Source organism: Mobula hypostoma, unplaced genomic scaffold (assembly GCF_963921235.1).
Source record: "Mobula hypostoma unplaced genomic scaffold, sMobHyp1.1 scaffold_56, whole genome shotgun sequence".
Classification (NCBI taxonomy): Eukaryota; Metazoa; Chordata; class Chondrichthyes; order Myliobatiformes; family Myliobatidae; genus Mobula; species Mobula hypostoma.
This window is the reverse complement of record NW_026948269.1, coordinates 195,485-214,177: the sequence shown is the minus strand read 5'-3', so window position 1 is coordinate 214,177 and position 18,693 is coordinate 195,485. Positions and strand designations below refer to the sequence as shown.

General features: G+C 48.9%; 1 protein-coding gene across 1 annotated transcript; it reads left to right on the top strand.

Moving 5' to 3' along the window:
• Positions 1-1,296: 1,296 nt before the first annotated feature.
• Positions 1,297-4,060, top strand: LOC134342286 (zinc finger protein 239-like). The gene has a single exon (XM_063040259.1). It carries the CDS (start codon positions 1,699-1,701, stop codon positions 2,662-2,664), a length of 966 nt encoding a protein of 321 aa, XP_062896329.1. The 5' UTR covers positions 1,297-1,698; the 3' UTR covers positions 2,665-4,060.
• Positions 4,061-18,693: the final 14,633 nt, after the last annotated feature.

Here is an 18,693-nt window from a genome sequence, read left to right as displayed (position 1 = left end):
ACCCGACATAGAAGTGTGCAATGAGCTGTTAGGAAATGATTCAGTGCTGGTGACAGAAATTAGTGATCATAATGCCGTGAGATTCAAAGTAAATATGGAAAAAGAGCGGTCTGGACCACGGGTTGAGATTCTAAATTGGAGAAAGGTCAATTTTGATGGTATCAGAAAGGATCTGACAAGTGTGGTTTTGGACAGGCTGTTTTTTGGCAAATGAGTACTTGGTATTTGTGAGGACTTCAGAAGTGAAATTTTGAGGGTGCAGCATTTGTATGGGCCTGCCAAATTAAAAGTTGAAAGGTAACTGGTGCAGGGAACCTTGGTTTTCAAGAGATATTGATGCCCTGGATATTTTGTTCCTCTAAATGCCTCAGACTGTTAGTCAATGCCGAAAAAACATTTAAGCTGTCTAATGCAACTACCTGCACCGGGACCATCGCCCTCCATACCCCCACCATCCAGGTACCTATCAAACTTCTTTTAAATGGTGAAACCAAGCTCATATTCACCACTTGTACTGGCATCTCATTCCACACTCTCACGACCATTTTAATAAAGAGCTTTTCCACATGTTCCCGTTAAATTTTCACCTTTTCCACATGTTCCCGTTAAATTTTCACCTTCCCCTCTTACCCATGACCTCTGGTTGACATCCCACCCAACATCAGTGGAAAAAGCCTGCTTGCATTTACCCTATCTATACCCTCATAATTTTGTATACTTCTAACAAATCCTCAAAGCAATGCATAATTTCCTTGTTTAAGTTTAGAGCCTTTTTAGGTGTATAAGATGATGAGGGGCATTGATGGTGTGGATAGCCAGAGGTTTTTTCCCAGGGCTGAAATGGCTAACACGAAGGGGCATAGTTTTAAGCTGCTTGGAAACAGATACCGAGGGGATGTCAGCGGTAAGTTTTTTTACACAGAGAGTGGTGGGTGTGTGGAATACACTGCCGGCTATTTGTGTGAGAGTGTTTCAATTACTGTGGGGCCAGACACCCATTCAGATCACTGAGAACGGGGAATAATACTAATGAAGAGAGTCAAACTGAGCCAGGTCACAGATTGGAGATGGCAGAAGTGCCCCATTCTTATAGAGACAGGCAGAGAATCAGAGAGTTTGATGGTCATTCCAGATACCAGCACTGTGCCCAGTTAGAAGATGATTTCTCTCTCCAACTTGGGTTGAACTTCACTGTAACAGTGTGATGCCAGATCACTCCTTGACAACTCAAGTGATCTCATCTGAAATGTTGTCCTACACCCATTGATGGATTTTGCAATTCTTTTTACAGGTTAAGAATGACCAGGAATTTGTCTACGGGAATCTTGAACACGACACGCCAGTTTTGCTGTCTCTGTCCAGATATTTAAGAAGTGGAGCAAGGCATTCACTTGATCATCCTTCCTGCTCAGACTGTGGGGAGGGATTCACTTGATCATCTGACCGACTGACATGCCCGTCATTTTACACAGGGGGGAACCCGTTCATCTGCTCAGACAGTGGGAATGAATCAGTCGGACATTTCAACTGAAGGTACATAAGCAAGTTTGCACTGGGACAAGGCCATTCACCTCTTCTGTGTGTGAGAAGGGATTCAGTCGGTCTTCTCACCTGTGGACACACCAGTCAGATCACACTGGGCAGAGGCTGTTCATCTGCTGAATTTCTGGGGAAGGATTCACTCAGTCATCTGACCTAATGGCTCACCCGCGAGTTCGCACTGGGGAGAGGCTATTCACCTGCTCAGACTGCGGGAGGGGATTCACTCGGTCATCCGACCTACTGGTACACAAGTCAGTTCACACTGGGGAGTGGCCATTCACCTGCGCAGACTGTGGGAAGGGATTCAGATCGTCATCTGAACTGAAGGTACATCAGCGAGTTCACACTGGAGAGAGGCCATTCACCTGCTCAGACTGCGGGAAGGGATTCACTCAGTCATCTCATCTGAAGGTACATCAGCGAGTTCACACTGGGGAGTGGTTGTTCACTTGCTCAGACTGTGGGAAGGGATTCACTTGCTCATCCCAACTGAAGGTACATCAGCGAGTTCACACTGGGGAGAGGCCATTCACCTGCTCAGTGTGTGGGAAGGGATTCATTCTGTCATCTTACCTACTGACACACCAGTCAGTTCACACTGGAGAGAGGCCATTCACCTGCTCAGACTGTGGGAAGGGATTCACTAAGTCATCTAATCTGAAGGATCATCAGAGAGTTCACACTGGAGAGAGGCCATTCACCTGCTCAGACTGTGGGAAGGGATTCATTCAGTCATCTAAACTGAAGGTACACCAGCGAGTTCACACTGGAGAGAGGCCATTCACCTGCTCAGTTTGTGGGAAAGGATTCACTCCGTCATCCGGGTTACAAGCACACCAGTCAGTTCACACTAGGGTGTGGCCATTAACCTGCTCAGACTGTGGGAAAGGATTCACTTTGTCATCTCAACTTAAGGTACATCAGCAAGTCCACAATGGGGACAGTCCGTTTACCTCCTCAGACTGTGGGAGTGGATTCACTCAGTCATCTAATCTGAAGGAACATCAGCGAGTTCACTCTGAGGAAAGGCCGTTCTCCTGCTCAGACTGTGGGAAGGGATTCACTCAGTCATCTGACCTTGTAATACAATACCGGGTTCACACTGGGAGAAACTTTCAATAAGCTGCATGCTGGATATTTATCCATCACCGTTGCTGATGCAATTTCGAGAGTGACTGTCGGTGCTGAACTCTGCAATTATTGCTGCTGCTCACCACACCCAGTTCTGCACCCTGGTCACTGGGCATGGGAGGAGTTTCATCTGCCGCATATTCACCTTTAATGGGACTGGAGTTTAATATTCTGGATCTGAGACAAATAAACCAGTTCTATTTTAAACACTGTCTATGGTACTTAGTGAACTTATAACACACCTGGTGTACAGTAGAGAGTCAACTCAGGCCGGTTGGACCCTGCCAGTGATTCAGTTCCACAACAGTCCTTTTAAATCCTCCCCTGTTGTTCACCTCTCGCTCTCCCTGTGTTTAATGGTTCCAAACAATCACCACTCTGTGGGTGAAGACGTTTCCCTTGAACTTTCTGCAGACTGAAGAAGTCGAGGAGAAGGGAATCATCAGTGGGGCGTGGCAATGAATGACCGAGTAACAACACTTGGAAGCTGATTGACAGAGAAAATCTTTCGGTTGTCTGACTGATGACACAAACAATACCCATGGTGAGGTGCTCCACTGGTCGAGGAACATGTGTGTGTTCGGGAACGTTTTAATCTATTGACTGTTGTGATTTTATTTTTCACATGTGTTATTTCTCTTCCTCCTTCTATCCAAGGTAGTGTTAATCTAAGTGGGTTTGAGTGTAAATAGACTTTTCTAAACTTTTCTAAAGTTCTTATTTATCTTTGTAAATTTTACTGATTGAAATGGGACCAAGATGTTTTTATATAAAAACAAATCAATGCCGGTATTGATGAAAGTGTTTATTGCCTTTGTTGTATTTGTTAACTATTGAGCTCTGTTTGGCAGGTTATTTTAAGGCCTTGAACTAAATTTTGTCAAAGGTTTTCCCTATTTTGACCTACTTTCTATTTTCTTTGCTTGTTGATATTCCAGATATGTGGGTATCAAGAGTCCCGATGAAGGGTCTTAGCCTGAAATGTTGATTCCCATCCATAGATGCTGCCTGACATGCTGAGCTCCTCCAGCAGTTTGTGTGTCGTTCTCTAGATTTCTAACATCTGCAGGTCCTCTTGTTTCCCAGATACTTATGTTTCTTGAAAGAACAAGCCAAGAACAAGCTGGTAGTGGTGTTGTGTGGATCTGTTGGTAAAATATTAAATAAAATTCTGGAAAGAGGTGGCATAGGGTTGGAAGGTGTAGAATCTGTGGGTAGAATTAAGGAATAGCAAATGTAATAAAAAAATCCCGGATGGGAATTGTATAGAGACCTCCAAACAGTAGTAAGTATGTGGTCCACAAATTACAATGGGAGATAGAAAATGCGTGCCAAAAGGGCAATGTTACAATAGTCATGGGGAATTGTCATGCAGGTGATGAGGAGAATTAGGATGGTGTTGGTCTCAAGAGGAGGAATTCCTAGAATGCCTACAAGGTGCTTTTTTAGAGCAGCTCGTGGTTGAGACCACTTGGGGATCAGCTATTTTGGATTGGGTGTTTTAATGAAGCGGAATTAATTAGGTCACTTAAGTTCAAAGAACCCTTAGGGGCAAGTGATCTTAACATGATCAAATTCACCATGACATTAGAGAAGGAGAAGCTAAAGACAGATGTGGAATAAAGTGAATTAGAGAGACCTGAGAGAAAAATTGGTCAAAATTGATTTGAAAAGTACATGGGCAGGGATGAAAACAGAGCAGCAATGGTTGGAATTTCTGGAATCAATTCGAAAGGCACGGGATAGACACATCACAAAGAGGAAGTAGTATTCCAAAGGTGAGGTGACAAAACCGTGGCTGATAAGGGAAATCAAAAACAACATAAAAACCAAAGAGGGGGCATGGAGCAAAAATTACTGGGAAGTTAGAGGATTGGGAAGCTTTTAAAACAACAACTGAATGCAATTAAAATAATTAAGTAGGAAAAGATCAGATACAGTGGTGAGCTAGCCAGTAATATTAAAGAGGATACCAAATTTTTCTTCAGGTACATATGGTGAAAAAGAGAGGTGGAAGTGGATATCGGACCACTGAAAAATGATGCTGGAGAGGTCGTAATGGGGTGGGGGTGCAAGGTGATGGCAGATGAACTGAATAAGTATTGTACATCACTCTTATCTGTCGAAGACACTGGCAGGAATATGGAAGTCCCAGATGTCAGTGGTCAGAATGTGTAAAGTTACTTTACTCGGGAGAAGGTTCTTGGGAAACAGAGATGGTCTGAAGGTAAATAGGTCACCTGGACCAGATGGTGAACACCCCAGAGATCTGAAAGAGGTGGCTGAAGAGATGTGGAGGCATTAGCAATGATGTTTCGAGAATCGTTAAGGAAATTATATCCTCAGAAGTTTTTTCCTTCACTACTCCCCCTCTCCCAGTTTCACCTATCACCTACCACTTATTCTACCCCTCTCACCCCCACACTTCTTCATCTGACGTCTCAGCTTTTATCCCCCAGTCCTGATGAAGGGTCTTGGCCCGAAATATCGACTGTTTACTATTTCCTATATATGCTGCCTGGCCTGCTAGGTTCCTCCAGCATCTTGTGTATGTGTTGCTTGGATTCCCAGCATCCACAGATTTTCTTCTGTTTCTGATAAAAACAAAAGTGGGGTCATATAATACAGCAGGAAAATGGTGGGAAGTTGAAGGATTGGAAAGCTTTTACTTAACCAACAGGAGACAACTGAAAACAACACACAGGAGAGACAAGATGAATAATTAAGATATGTGAGCCAATGATATCAAGTATCAAAAGTCCAGATATATAAAGAGTTAAAGGGAGGCAAGAGTTGATGAGTTGATGTTGTACCGCTGGAAGATGATGCTGGTGAGTCACTAATAGAGCAAAGAAATAGCGGCTGAATGTAATAAGTATTTTGTGTCAATCTTCACTCTGTAAGACTCGAGCACTATAAGACCCTAAGACACAGGAGCAGAATTAGGCCATTCAGCCCCATCGAGTCTGCTCTGCCGTTCTATCAAGGCTGATCCTGGTTCTCACTCAACCCCATGCACCTGCTTCCTCGGCATATCCTGTAATGCCCTGACTGATCAGCAAACTATTAGCTTCTGCCTTAAATGTACACACAGACTTGGCCCCCACCGATGCCTGTGTCAGAGAATTCCACAGATTCACTGCTCTCTGACTAAATAAAATCCTCCTTAACTACTCTAAAAGGTCGCTCCTCAGTTTTGAGGCTGTGCCCTCTGTTATGGCTACCCCCACCATACAAAAAGTCCTCTCCTCATCCACCCTATTCAGAGCTTTCCACATTCAGTGGGTTTCAGTGAGATTTACCACCCATCATCTGCATTTATTAAATATAGGTCAGTGCAGGGTACAGGCCCAAGGCTGGCAAACACTCCTCATATCTTAACCCCTCATTCCCGGAATCATCTTCTTGAACATCCTCTGGACTCTCTCCAACGACAACACACCTTTTCTGAGATATGGGTCCAAATAAGTGCGGCCTAAGTAGTGTTGTATACATTGTCAGCATTATCTCCTTGCTTATATTTTCTACTTCACTTTAAATGCCAGCATTGCATTTGCCTTCTCTACCACAGGCTCAACCTGTAAATTAACCTTCTGGGAGTCTTGCCTGAGGACTCGTATTTCCTTCTGTAGTTCTGTTGTTTGAACCTTCTCCCCAATCAGATAATAGTTCACTATTGTTCTTTTTGCCAAAATGCATTATCCAATATTGTATTTCATCTGCCAACTTTTTGCTGTTCTTCTAATTTGTCTGTGTCCTTCGACAATCGCATTGCTTCCTCAGCAGTACCGACGCCTCCACCTATCTTTGTATCATCCGCAAACCTTGCCAAAAAGCCATCAGTTCCATTATCCAAATGATTGACAAACAATGTGAAAAGTAGCAGACTGAATACTGACTCCTGAAGACCACTAGTCACTGCTAGCCAACCAGAAAAGGCTCCTTTTATTCCCACTTGCTGCCTCTTGACTGTCAGCCATTCCTCTATCCATGCCAGTATTTCTTCTGATTTTTATCCTGGTAAGCAGTCTCATGTGTGACACCTTATCAGATGCCTTCTGAAAATCCAAGTGAATGATATACACTGCCTCTCATTGGTCCATCCTGCTTATGACTTCCTCTAACAGATTTGTCTGGCAAGATTTCCCTGTACAGAAGCTATGCTGGCTTTGACTTATTTTATCATTAGTCTCCGAGTACCCCAAAACCTCATCTGTTATAATAGACTCAAACACTTTCCCAGCCACTGAGGTTAGTCTAACTGGACTATAATTTGCTTTCTTTTGCCTTCCTCCCTTTTCAAAGAGTGGATGACATTTGCAATCTTCCTGTCCTCCAGGACCATACCAGGATCAAGTGATTCTTGACAGGTCATGACCAATACATCTGTTATCTCTTCAGCAACCTCTCTCAGCACTCTGGGATGTAGTCCATCTGGGGCAGTTGACTTATCCACTTTAAGAAATTGAGTTTGACTGAGCTCATTTTCCTTTGTAATAGCAATGGCACTCACTCCTGCTCCCTGACACTTACGGATCTCTGGCACACTGCCAGTGTCTTCCACAGAGAAGACGGATGCAAAGTACCTATCAAGTTCATCTACCATCTCTTCCCCATTTCTACCCCATTAGCATCATTTTCCAGTGGTCCAATATAAACTCTCACCTCCCTTTCACAATTTTATAATGGTTTATATTATTGTCTAGTTTGCTCTCGTATTTCATCTTTCCCCTTCAAATAGCTTTTTTTTTTAGTTGCTTGTTGTTGGATTTTAAAAGCTACCCAATTATCTAACTTCCTAATCACTTTTGCTACCTGATATGCACTTTCCTTGACTTTTATACAGTCCTTAACTTCCTTTGTCAGCCACGGTAGCCTAGCCCCACTGTTTGAGAACTACTTCTGCGGGACATATCTGTTCAGTACATTATGAACTATTCCCGGAAACGTCAGCCATTTCTGCTCTGGCATCATCCCCACCGGTGTCCTTCTCCAATCCACCTGTGGAATCACCTCTCTCATGCCTCTGTAATTCCCTTTGTTCCATTGAGATACTATGCATGTGACCCATGCTCCTCTCTCACAAATTGCAGTAGGAATTCAATCATATTATAATCACTGCCTTGTAATGGTTCCTTGACACTAACCTCCCTAATAAGATCTGGATCATTACACGACACTCAATCTAAGATAGCAGTTCCCCGAGTAGGCTCAACCATCAGCTGCTCTAAAAACCCATTTCATAAGAACTCAATACATTCCCTCTCTTGGGATCTCACACAAATCTGACTTTCCCAATCCTCCTGCAGATTGAAGTCAATTGTGTCATTAAACTTGTGTCATAAATGCCTAACATTCAGGAGTATCTGGGGCAGAAGTGAGGATACATGCTTTTACCAAGGACAGGCGGTGTTTTGGAATCTGAAAGGCCTGAAGGTAGATAAGACTCCTGGACCGGAAGGTGAACACCCCGGGGTTCAGAAAGAGGTAGCTGAAGAGATTGTGAAGGCATTAGAATCATAGTACACCACAACACAGGAAAATGCCATTCGGCCAATCTAGTCTGTGCCAAAGTATTAATCTGCCGAGTTCCAACAACTTCCACCTGGACCATGGCCCTCCATATCCTTCTCATCCATGGACCAAAGCAAACTTCTCTTAAAGGTTGAAATCATCCCTGCCACTTGCTCTGGCAGCTGGTTGCACACTCTCCCTGCCTCTGATCAAATAATTTCCCCCTTAGTTTTCTGTTAAAGTAATGAGTCACTACTATCATGAATCACTGGATTTTGGAACAGTTCTGGCAGACCAGAAAGTTGCAAATGTCACTCCACTCTTTAAGAAGAGAAGGAGCCAGAAGAAAGAAAATTATAGGTCTGTTAGTTTGACCTCAGTGGTCAGGAATATGTTTGAGTGTATTAAGTGTGAAATTTTTGGGTACTGTAATTGGGGACGAATGATGATGGCAGTTATATACAGGACAAAGTCAGCAGGATTCCTTTAGAGGAAATTGCGTCAGACAAATCTTTTGGAATACTTTGAGGAAATAACAGGCAGGATAGATAAAGCAGAGGCAGTGCATGTTGGTTGCTTAGACTTTCAGATGATCTTTAACAAGGTACCCCATGCAAGGCCTATTGAGAAAGTAAGGAGGCATGGGATCCAAGAGGACATTGCTTTGTGGATTCAGAACTAGCTTGCCCACAGAAGGCAAAGGGTGGTTGTAGATGGGTCATATTCTGCATGGAGGTCGGTGACCAGTGGTGTGACTCAGGGATCTGTTCTGGGACCCCTACTCTTTATATAAATGCCCTGGATGAGGAAGTGGTAGGTTAGTAAATTTACTGATAACACAAAGGTTGGGGGTGTTGTGGATAGTGTGGAGGGCTGTCAGAGCTTACAGCGGGATATTGATAGGATGCAAAACTGGGCTGAGAAGTGGTAAATGGAGTTCAACACAAATAAATGTGAGGTAGTTCGTTTTGTTAGGCCAAATATGATGGCAGAATATAGCATTAATGGTGAGACTCTCGGCAACGTGGAGGATCACAGGGATCTTGGCGTCGAGTCCATAGGACACTCAAAGCTTCTACGCAGGTTCACTCTGTGGTAAAGAAGGCGTACAGTGCATTGGCCTTCCGTGGAATTGAATTTAGGAGCCGAGGGGTAATGTTGCAGGTTTATAGGAACCTGAACAGACCCCACTTGGAGTCCTGTGCTCAGTTCTGGTCGCCTCACTGCAGGAAGGATGTGAAAACCATTGAAAGAGTGCAGAGGGGATATACAAGTGTGTTGCCTGGATTGGGGAGCATACCTAATGAGAATAGGTTGAGTGACCTCTGCCTTTTCTCCTTGGAGCAACGGAGGATGGGAGGTGACCTGATAGAGCTGTATAAGATGATGAGAGGCATTGACCATATGGATAGTCAGGGGCTTTTTCCCAGAGCTGAAATGGCTGCCACAAGAGGACACAGGTTTAAGGTGCTGGAGAGTAGGTACAGAGGAGATGTCAGGGGTAAGTTTTTTCATGCAGAGTGGTGAGTACATGGAATGGGCTGCCAGCAACGGTGGTGGAGGCGGATACAATAGAGTCTTTTAAGAGACTTTTGGATAGGTACATGGAGCTTAGAGAGATAGAGGGCTATGGGTAACCCTAGGTAATTTCTAAAATAAGAACATATTCGGCACAGCATTGCGGGCCAAAGGGCTTCTATTCTACTGTAGTTTTTCTATGTTTCTAATTTCAATTCAACATTCCTCTGTCCTCACTGACAGGAACACTGAAACAGCAGGAGGTGGCCATTCAGCCCCTCAAACCATCAACAAGATGTTGGCTGCTCTCCCATCTCAGCTACATCTTTCTGTCCGATCCTCATTTCCTCGATCCCTCCGGTCTCCACCCATCTGCCGGCCTCTGTTTTATGTGAGGACGATCACCGACTATTCACCACCCTCTGTGGTGTGGATTTACAGACATTCACCACCCTCGGAGTGGAGACATTTCCCCTCATCTCAGTCCCGGACAGTCCACCCCCTTTTTCAGAGACTGGGATCCCTGGTTCAACCGGTAATGATGTTGTGCATTTCAATGTGTTCACCTCTCAGTCCTCGATTCTCTAAATGAAAGGGTTATCACATTTGATATTTCTTCATATGATGACCCCACCACTCCAGGGATCAGTCTGGCGAATCTTCATTGCACTCTCTATAACAAATACTCTCTAACCTCTTTGTTAACCCTCTATGGAATTAATTTCTATCTTCTGCAGCCCCGTGTTGCCCCAACCACTCACCTCCCACCCCTGTCACTATTTCCACCTTCCCACCTCCCCCTCACCTGGATCCACCTCTCACTCCCCAGCTCTTGCCCCATCCCCACCCCTCACCTCTTTTCTCGGACTATTTCCCGTCCACTCTCAGTCCAGAGGGAGGGTCTCGGCCCGAAATGTTGACGGTCCATTTCCCTCCACAGATGCTGCCCGACCCACTGAGTTCCTCCGGCAGTTTGTTCTTTGGTCTGTATAACCCGTGTTAGTGTGGGGAGCGGGATTTTACACCATATTCCCGGTGCAATCTCAACAAAACACAAATAATTGTCACTTTGCCCGGACCATTGGCCCCGCTTGCAGGGCAACAGTCTGCCGGTGTTTGCCCCCCAATGTGGTGAATCGCCACCACCGTGGGCTCAGACATTTCCACAGATGAGCCCCTCCTGTCCCCACCGGGACAAACATCCTGTCCGCCCCCTCTCTCACCGTCTTCATCCTTTCAATAAAATCCCCCTCTCCCTCCCCGGGGAACCAGCATCAAACCGACGGGCCGAGCGGTCTCCTCCTACCTCTCAGCGACGCATCAGACTCCGGCCGCAGGAGACGCTTCACAAACGCCCCAACTTCCCTCGGAGGGAAATGGAAATAAATCAGAAAGCGGACATTTACTTTGGGATTTGTTCCGCTTTGAAGGTGATTTCGAGCTTGAGCGGGAAACGGGGTCAGCGGGGTAACGCCCCCTCGGCTGGTCCGCCTCCGCGACTGGTTGTAATCCGTGATTGACATCGCTGTGCACCAGTTGGATTTAGGCAGCTCCTGAATCCTCAGTTGACAGCGGAGGGAAGGGGCTGATCACGTGATTAGCAGCCCAATCGTTAAACTGACCAAGCTCGCGCTCACCAGCGCGTGGGTGACGTAAGACACCGCGCACGTGAGGGCAGACCCTGGTGTGTCACGTTAGGCGCGTGGGTGCGCCTGTGTGACGTCACCTGTGGGGGAGCGCTGGTATTTAAAAACATCTGAATGGACGTTTCTTATGATTTCAGTGGGACAACAACATTAATCACGGGTTTCATCACCGAATCCAGTGCTGTGAGATGTAACGTCCCCTGTTGTGTGTCCGGCTGTGCCGCGTTGTTGGTGGAGTGGGCAGCGTGGTGTTTGTCTCGATTCGGGTCACAACACCAGAATTGCCAGCGGGGTCCACACACAGTGTATTAGTGAACAGAAAACCTCTCGTCCCTGCAGTCTCTGTCTCCTGGTAAACTCAACACCCTGACAATGTGAACCATAGATACGCTTTCTCTTTAAAGTCTGTTATTCATTCAGACAGCTGATCGCTGAGAGGAATTATATTTTCTGGTCATTGAAGTTCGCACAGATTCGTGTGTATGGATGTGATGCGGAGTTCGGGGGTGTCACTCTCTCCGTTGTCCAAACAGTCTTTGCAGCTGAGGCAGCAATTCACAATTTACTTCCTCTGACCTTTCATTCCTCTCACCTGCTTTTCACTTCTCCCTGGGTCTTCTCCTCCATCCCTTTCTCCTATTCTCTAATCTCCTCTGCTATTAGATGTTTTTACCTTCCTGCTTTTGAGGTTTCCCACCGACCTGGCTTCAACTATCACCTTCGTGCAAGCCTTTTCCTCAGCCGCCCAGTTTTTATTCAGATATTTCCCCTCTTCTTTCTCAGTCCTGAAGAAGGATCTCAACCGGAAACGTCGACTCTTTTCGATAGATGCTACCTGACCTTCAGCATTTTGTGAGAGTTGTTTTGGATTTCCCGCATATGCAGACTTCCTCGGGTTTGTGATTTACCTCTTAGTCGTCACTCCGGCCACCCGAGGCGCTGTGGAGACCTCCGGCTACCAGTGGCGCTGTGGAGACCTCCGACAACCAGCAGCGATGTGCAGACCTCCGAAACCGGCAGCGATGTGCAGACCTCCGGCTACCAGTGGCGCTGTGGAGACCTCCGACAACCAGTGGGACTATGGAGACCTCCGACAACCGACGGCGATGTGCAGACCTCCGGTCGCCCCTGGCGCTGTGGAGACCTCCGACAACCGGCGGCGATGTTCAGACCTCCGGCTACCAGTGGGGCTGTGGAGACCTCCGACAACCGGCGGCGATGTGCAGACCTCTGGCTACCAGTGGGGCTGTGGAGACCTCCGACAACCGGCGGCGATGTGCAGACCTCCGACACCCGGTGGCGATGCTCCGGCTACCGGAGGCGCTGCGGAGACCCCCGACAACCGACGGCGAGGTGCAGACCTCCGGCTACCAGTGGCGCTGTGGAGACCTCCGACAACCGGCGGCGATGTGCAGACCTCCGACACCCGGTGGCGATGTGCAGACCTCCGGCTACCAGTGGGGCTATGGAGACCTCCGACAACCGGCGGCGATGTGCAGACCTCCGGTCGTCCGTGGCGCTGTGGAGACCTCCGACAACCGGCGGCGATGTGCAGACCTCCGGCTACAAGTGGGGCAATGGAGACCTCCGACAACCGGCGGCGATCTGCAGACCTCCGGTCGCCCGTGGCGCTGTGGAGACCTCCGACAACTGGCGGCGATGTGCAGACCTCCGACACCCGGTGGCGATGTGCAGACCTCCGGCTACCAGTGGCGCTGTGGAGACCTCCGACAACCGGCGGCGATGTGCAGACCTCCGGCTACCAGTGGCGCTGTGGAGACCTCCGACAACCAGCAGCGATGTGCAGACCTCCGGCTACCAGTGGCGCTGTGGAGACCTCCGACAACCAGTGGGACTATGGAGACCTCCGACAACCGACGGCGATGTGCAGACCTCCGGTCGCCCGTGGCGCTGTGGAGACCTCCGACAACCGGCGGCGATGTGCAGACCTCCGGCTACCAGTGGGGCTGTGGAGACCTCCGACAACCGGCGGCGATGTGCAGACCTCCGACACCCGGTGGCGATGTGCTCCGGCTACCGGAGGCGCTGCGGAGACCCCCGACAACCGACGGCGAGGTGCAGACCTCCGGCTACCAGTGGCTCTGTGGAGACCTCCGACAACCGGCGGCGATGTGCAGACCTCCGACACCCGGTGGCGATGTGCAGACCTCCGGCTACCAGTGGCGCTGTTGTGACCTCCGACGACCAGCAGCGAGATGCAGATCTCCGGCTACCAGTGGGGCTGTGGAGACCTCCGACAACCGGCAGCGAGGTGCAGACCTCCGGCTACCAGTGGGGCTGTGGAGACCTCCGACAACCGGCGGCGATGTGCAGACCTCCGGGTACCAGTGGGGCTGTGGAGACCTCCGACAACCAGTGGGGCTATGGAGACCTCCGACAACCGACGGCGATGTGCAGACCTCCGGCTACCAGTGGGGCTATGGAGACCTCCGACAACCGACGGCGATGTGCAGACCTCCGGCTACCAGTGGGGCTATGGAGACCTCCGACAACCGACGGCGATGTGCAGACCTCCGGTCGCCCGTGGCGCTGTGGAGACCTCCGACAACCGGCGGCGATGTGCAGACCTCCGGCTACCAGTGGGGCTATGGAGACCTCCGACAACCGACGGCGATGTGCAGACCTCCGGCTACCAGTGGGGCTATGGAGACCTCCGACAACCGACGGCGATGTGCAGACCTCCGGTCGCCCGTGGCGCTGTGGAGACCTCCGACAACCGGCGGCGATGTGCAGACCTCCGGCTACCAGTGGGGCTATGGAGACCTCCGACAACCGGCGGCGATGTGCAGACCTCCGGTCGCCCGTGGCGCTGTGGAGACCTCCGACAACCGGCGGCGATGTGCAGACCTCCGGCTACCAGTGGCGCTGTGGAGACCTCCGACAAGCGGCGGCGATGTGCAGACCTCCGGCTACCAGTGGGGCTGTGGAGACCTCCGACAACCGGCGGCGATATGCAGACCTCCGACAGCCGGTGGCGATGCTCCGGCTACCGGATGCGCTGCGGAGACCTCCGACAACCGACGGCGAGGTGCAGACCTCCGGCTACCAGTGGCGCTGTGGAGACCTCCGACAACCGGCGGCGATGTGCAGACCTCCGACACTCGGTGGCGATGTGCAGTCCTCCGGCTACCAGTGTGGCTGTGGAGATTTCCGACAACCGGCGGCGATGTGCAGACCTCCGGCTACCAGTGGGGCTGTGGAGACCTCCGACAACCGGCGGCGATGTGCAGACCTCCTGCTACCACTGGGGCTGTGCAGACCTCCGACAACCGGCGGCGCTGTGCAGACCTCCGGCTACCAGTGGCGCTGTGGAGACCTCCGACAACCGACGGCGATGTGCAGACCTCCGGCTACCAGTGGGGCTGTGGAGACCTCCGACAACCAGCAGCGATGTGCAGACCTCCGGCTACCAGTGGCGCTGTGCAGACCTCCGGCTACCAGTGGCGCTGTGCAGACCTCCGGCTACCAGTGGCGCTGTGGAGACCTCCGACAACCAGTGGGGCTATGGAGACCTCCGACAACCGACGGCGATGCGCAGACCTCCGGTCGCCCGTGGCGCTGTGGAGACCTCCGACAACCGGCGGCGATGTGCAGACCTCCGGCTACCAGTGGGGCTGTGGAGACCTCCGACAACCGGCGGCGATGTGCAGACCTCCGACACCCGGTGGCGATGTGCAGACCTCCGGCTACCAGTGGCGCTGTGGAGACCTCCGACAACCAGCAGTGAGATGCAGATCTCCGGCTGCCAGTGGGGCTGTGGAGACCTCCGACAACCGGCGGCGATGTGCAGACCTCCGGCTACCAGTGGGGCTGTGGAGACCTCCGACAACCGGCGGCGATGTGCAGAACTCTGGCTACCAGTGGGGCTGTGGAGACCTCCGACAACCGGCGGCGATGTGCAGACCTCCGACACCCGGTGGCGACGTGCAGACCTCCGGCTACCAGTGGCGCTGTGGAGACCTCCGACAACCAGCAGTGAGATGCAGATCTCCGGCTGCCAGTGGGGCTGTGGAGACCTCCGACAACCGGCGGCGATGTGCAGAACTCTGGCTACCAGTGGGGCTGTGGAGACCTCCGACAACCGACGGCGATGTGCAGACCTCCGGTCGCCCGTGGCGCTGTGGAGACCTCCGACAACCGGCAGCGATGTGCAGACCTCCGACAACCGGCGGCGATGTGCAGACCTCCGGCTACCGGAGGCGCTGCGGAGACCTCCGACAACCGACGGCGATGTGCAGACCTCCGGGCGCCCGTGGCGCTGTGGCAAACTCCGAGCTTCCTGCTGGATGCAGGCGCAGTTCCGAGCCCAGGTGTCGCCGTGGCTCTCTGGTGAGAAAGGGGCTGATGTCGGGTTCGTGTAAATCGGGGGCCGGTTGCAGTGGAAAATCGTCGGGACCGAGCTCTCCGGTATCGTAGAACCATTGAACATTACAGCTGTGCCGAAACAATTTTCTGCCTAATCCCATTAACCCGCACCTGGACCATATCTCTCCATACACCTCTCATCCATGTACCTGTCCAAGTTTTTCTTAAATGTTAAAAGTGAGCCCGCATTTACCACTTCATCTGGCAGCTCATTCCAAACTCCCACCACTCTCTGTGTGAAGAACCCCCCCCCCCATATTCCCTTTAAACTTTTCCCCCTTCATCCTTAACCCATCTCCTCTGCTTTTTTTTTTCTCCCCTTGCCTCAGTGGAAAAAGCCTGCTTGTATTCACTCCATCTCTACCCACCATAATTTTATATACCTCTATCAAATCTCCACTCATTCTTCTACGCTCCAGGGAATAATGTCCTAACCTATTCAAACTTTCTCTGTAACTGAGTTTCTCAAGTCCCGGCAACATCCTTGTAAACCTTCTCTGCACTCTTTCAACCTTATTAATATCCTTCCTGTAATTTGGTGACCAAAACTGAACACAATACTCCAAATTTGGCCTCAGCAATGCGTTATACAACCTCACCATAACATTCCAACTCTAATACTCAATACTTTGATTTATAAAGGCCAATGTACCAAAAGCTCTCTTCGCCACTTTTAGGGAATTTTGTATCTGTATTCCCAGATCCCTCTGTTCTACTGCACTCCTCAGTACCCTACCATTTACCCTGTATGCTCTACCTTGGTTTGTCCTTCCAAAGTGCAATACCTCACGCTTGTCTGTATTAAACTCCATATGCCATTTTTCAGCCCATTTTCCCAGCTGGTCCAAATTCCTCTGCAAGCTTTGAAAACCTTCCTCACTGTCCACTACACGTCCAATCTTTGTATCATCAGCAAATTTGATCCAATTTTCTTTTGCCACATTTTCATCCAGATCATTGATATAGATGACAAATAACAATGGACCCTGCACTGATCCCTGTGGCACACCACTCATCACAGGCCTCCACCCTGAGAAGCAATTCTGTACTACCACTCTCTGGCTTCTTTCATTGACCCAATGTCTAATCCAATTTACTACCTCTCCATATATAGCTAGGAACTGGATCTTCCTAACTAACCTCCCATGCGGGACCTCGTCAAAGGCCTTACTGAAGTCCATGCAGACAACATCCACTGCCTTCCCTCCATCCACTTTTCTGGTAACCTCCTCTAAAAACTCTGATAGATTGGTTAAACATGACCTACCATGCACAAAGCCATGTTGACTCTCCTTCATAAGTCCCTGTCTATCCAAATACTTGTAGATCCTATCTCTTAGTACTACATAAAATAATTTACCTACTACTAACGTCAAACTTACTGGCCAATAATTTCCCGGATTACTTTTAGACCCTTTTTAAACAACAGAACAACATGAGCTATCCTCCAATCCTCCGGCACCTCACCCATAGATACCAAAATTTTAAATATATCTGCCAGATCCCCTGCAATTTCAACACTAGTCTCCTTCAAGTTCCGAGGGAATACCCTGCCAGGTCCTGGGGATTTAACTACTCCAATTTGCCTCAAGATAGCAAGCAGCTCCACCTCTTCAATCTGTATAGTTTCCATGACCTCATTACTTGTTTGCCTTATTTCCATAGACTCCATGCCAGTTTCCTTCTTAAATACAGGCACAAAAAAAACATTTAAGATCTCCCCCATTTCTTTTGGTTCCATACATAGCCAACCACTCTGATCTTCAAGAGGACCAATTTTATCCCTTATCACCCTTGCACTTTTTATACTCCTCAAGCATCTTATTTGCTCCCTGTTTCCTATACATGTCATACATCTCCATCTTCATCTTTATCAGAGTTCCAATATCCCTTGAGAACCAAGGTTCCTTATTCTTTTGCACTTTGCCTTTAATCTTGACAGGATCATACAAACTCTGCACTCTCAAAACTTCACCTTTGAAGGCCTCCCACTTACCAATCACATCCTTGCCAGAGGACAACCTGTCCCAATCCACACGTTTTAGATCCTTTCTCATTTCTTCAAATTTGGCCTTATTCCAGTTTAGAACCTCAACCCGATGACCAGATCTATTTTTATCCATGATCAAGTTGAAACTAATGGTGTTATGATCACTGGAACCAAAGTGTTCCCCTATACACACTTACGTCACCTGTCCTAACTCATTTCCTAATAGGAGATCTAATATTGCATCCTCCCTAGTTGGTACCTCTATATATTGATTCAGAAAACTTTCCTGAATACATTTTACAAACTCTAACCATCTAGACCTTAAACAGCATGGGAGACCCAATCAATATGTAAAATTAAAATCCCCTACTATCACTACTTTATGTTTCCTGCAGTTGTCTGCTATCTCTTTGCAGATATGCTCCTCCAATTCCCGCTGACTATTGGGTGGTCTATAATATAACCCCATTAATGTGGTCATACCTTTCCTGTTTCTCAGCTCCACTCACATGGCCCCTAATCTGTTCTGCCTGAGCTCTGCTGTAACATTTTCCCTGACTAGCAATGCCAACCTGCCACCCTTCATTCCTCTGCCTCTATCACGTCTGAAACATCGGAACCCTGGAACATTAAGCTGCCGGTCCCGACCCTCCTGCAGACAAGTTTCACTAATGGCTATAACGTCGTCATTCCATGTGTCAATCCATGCCCTCAGCTCATCTGCCTTCCCCACAATACTCTTTGATTGAAATAGACACACCTCAGAAGATTATTACCACTACACACAACTCTTCTATTTGTGACTCTGCATGAACTTTGGTTCCCATTGCCTTACAAATCTAGTTTAAACCCTCCCCAACAGCACTAAAAACCTCCGCGCAAGGATACCGGTCCCCTTGTAGTTCAGGTGTAACCCGCCTCTCTTGTACAGGTCCCACCTGCCCCAGAAGAGATCCCAATGATCCT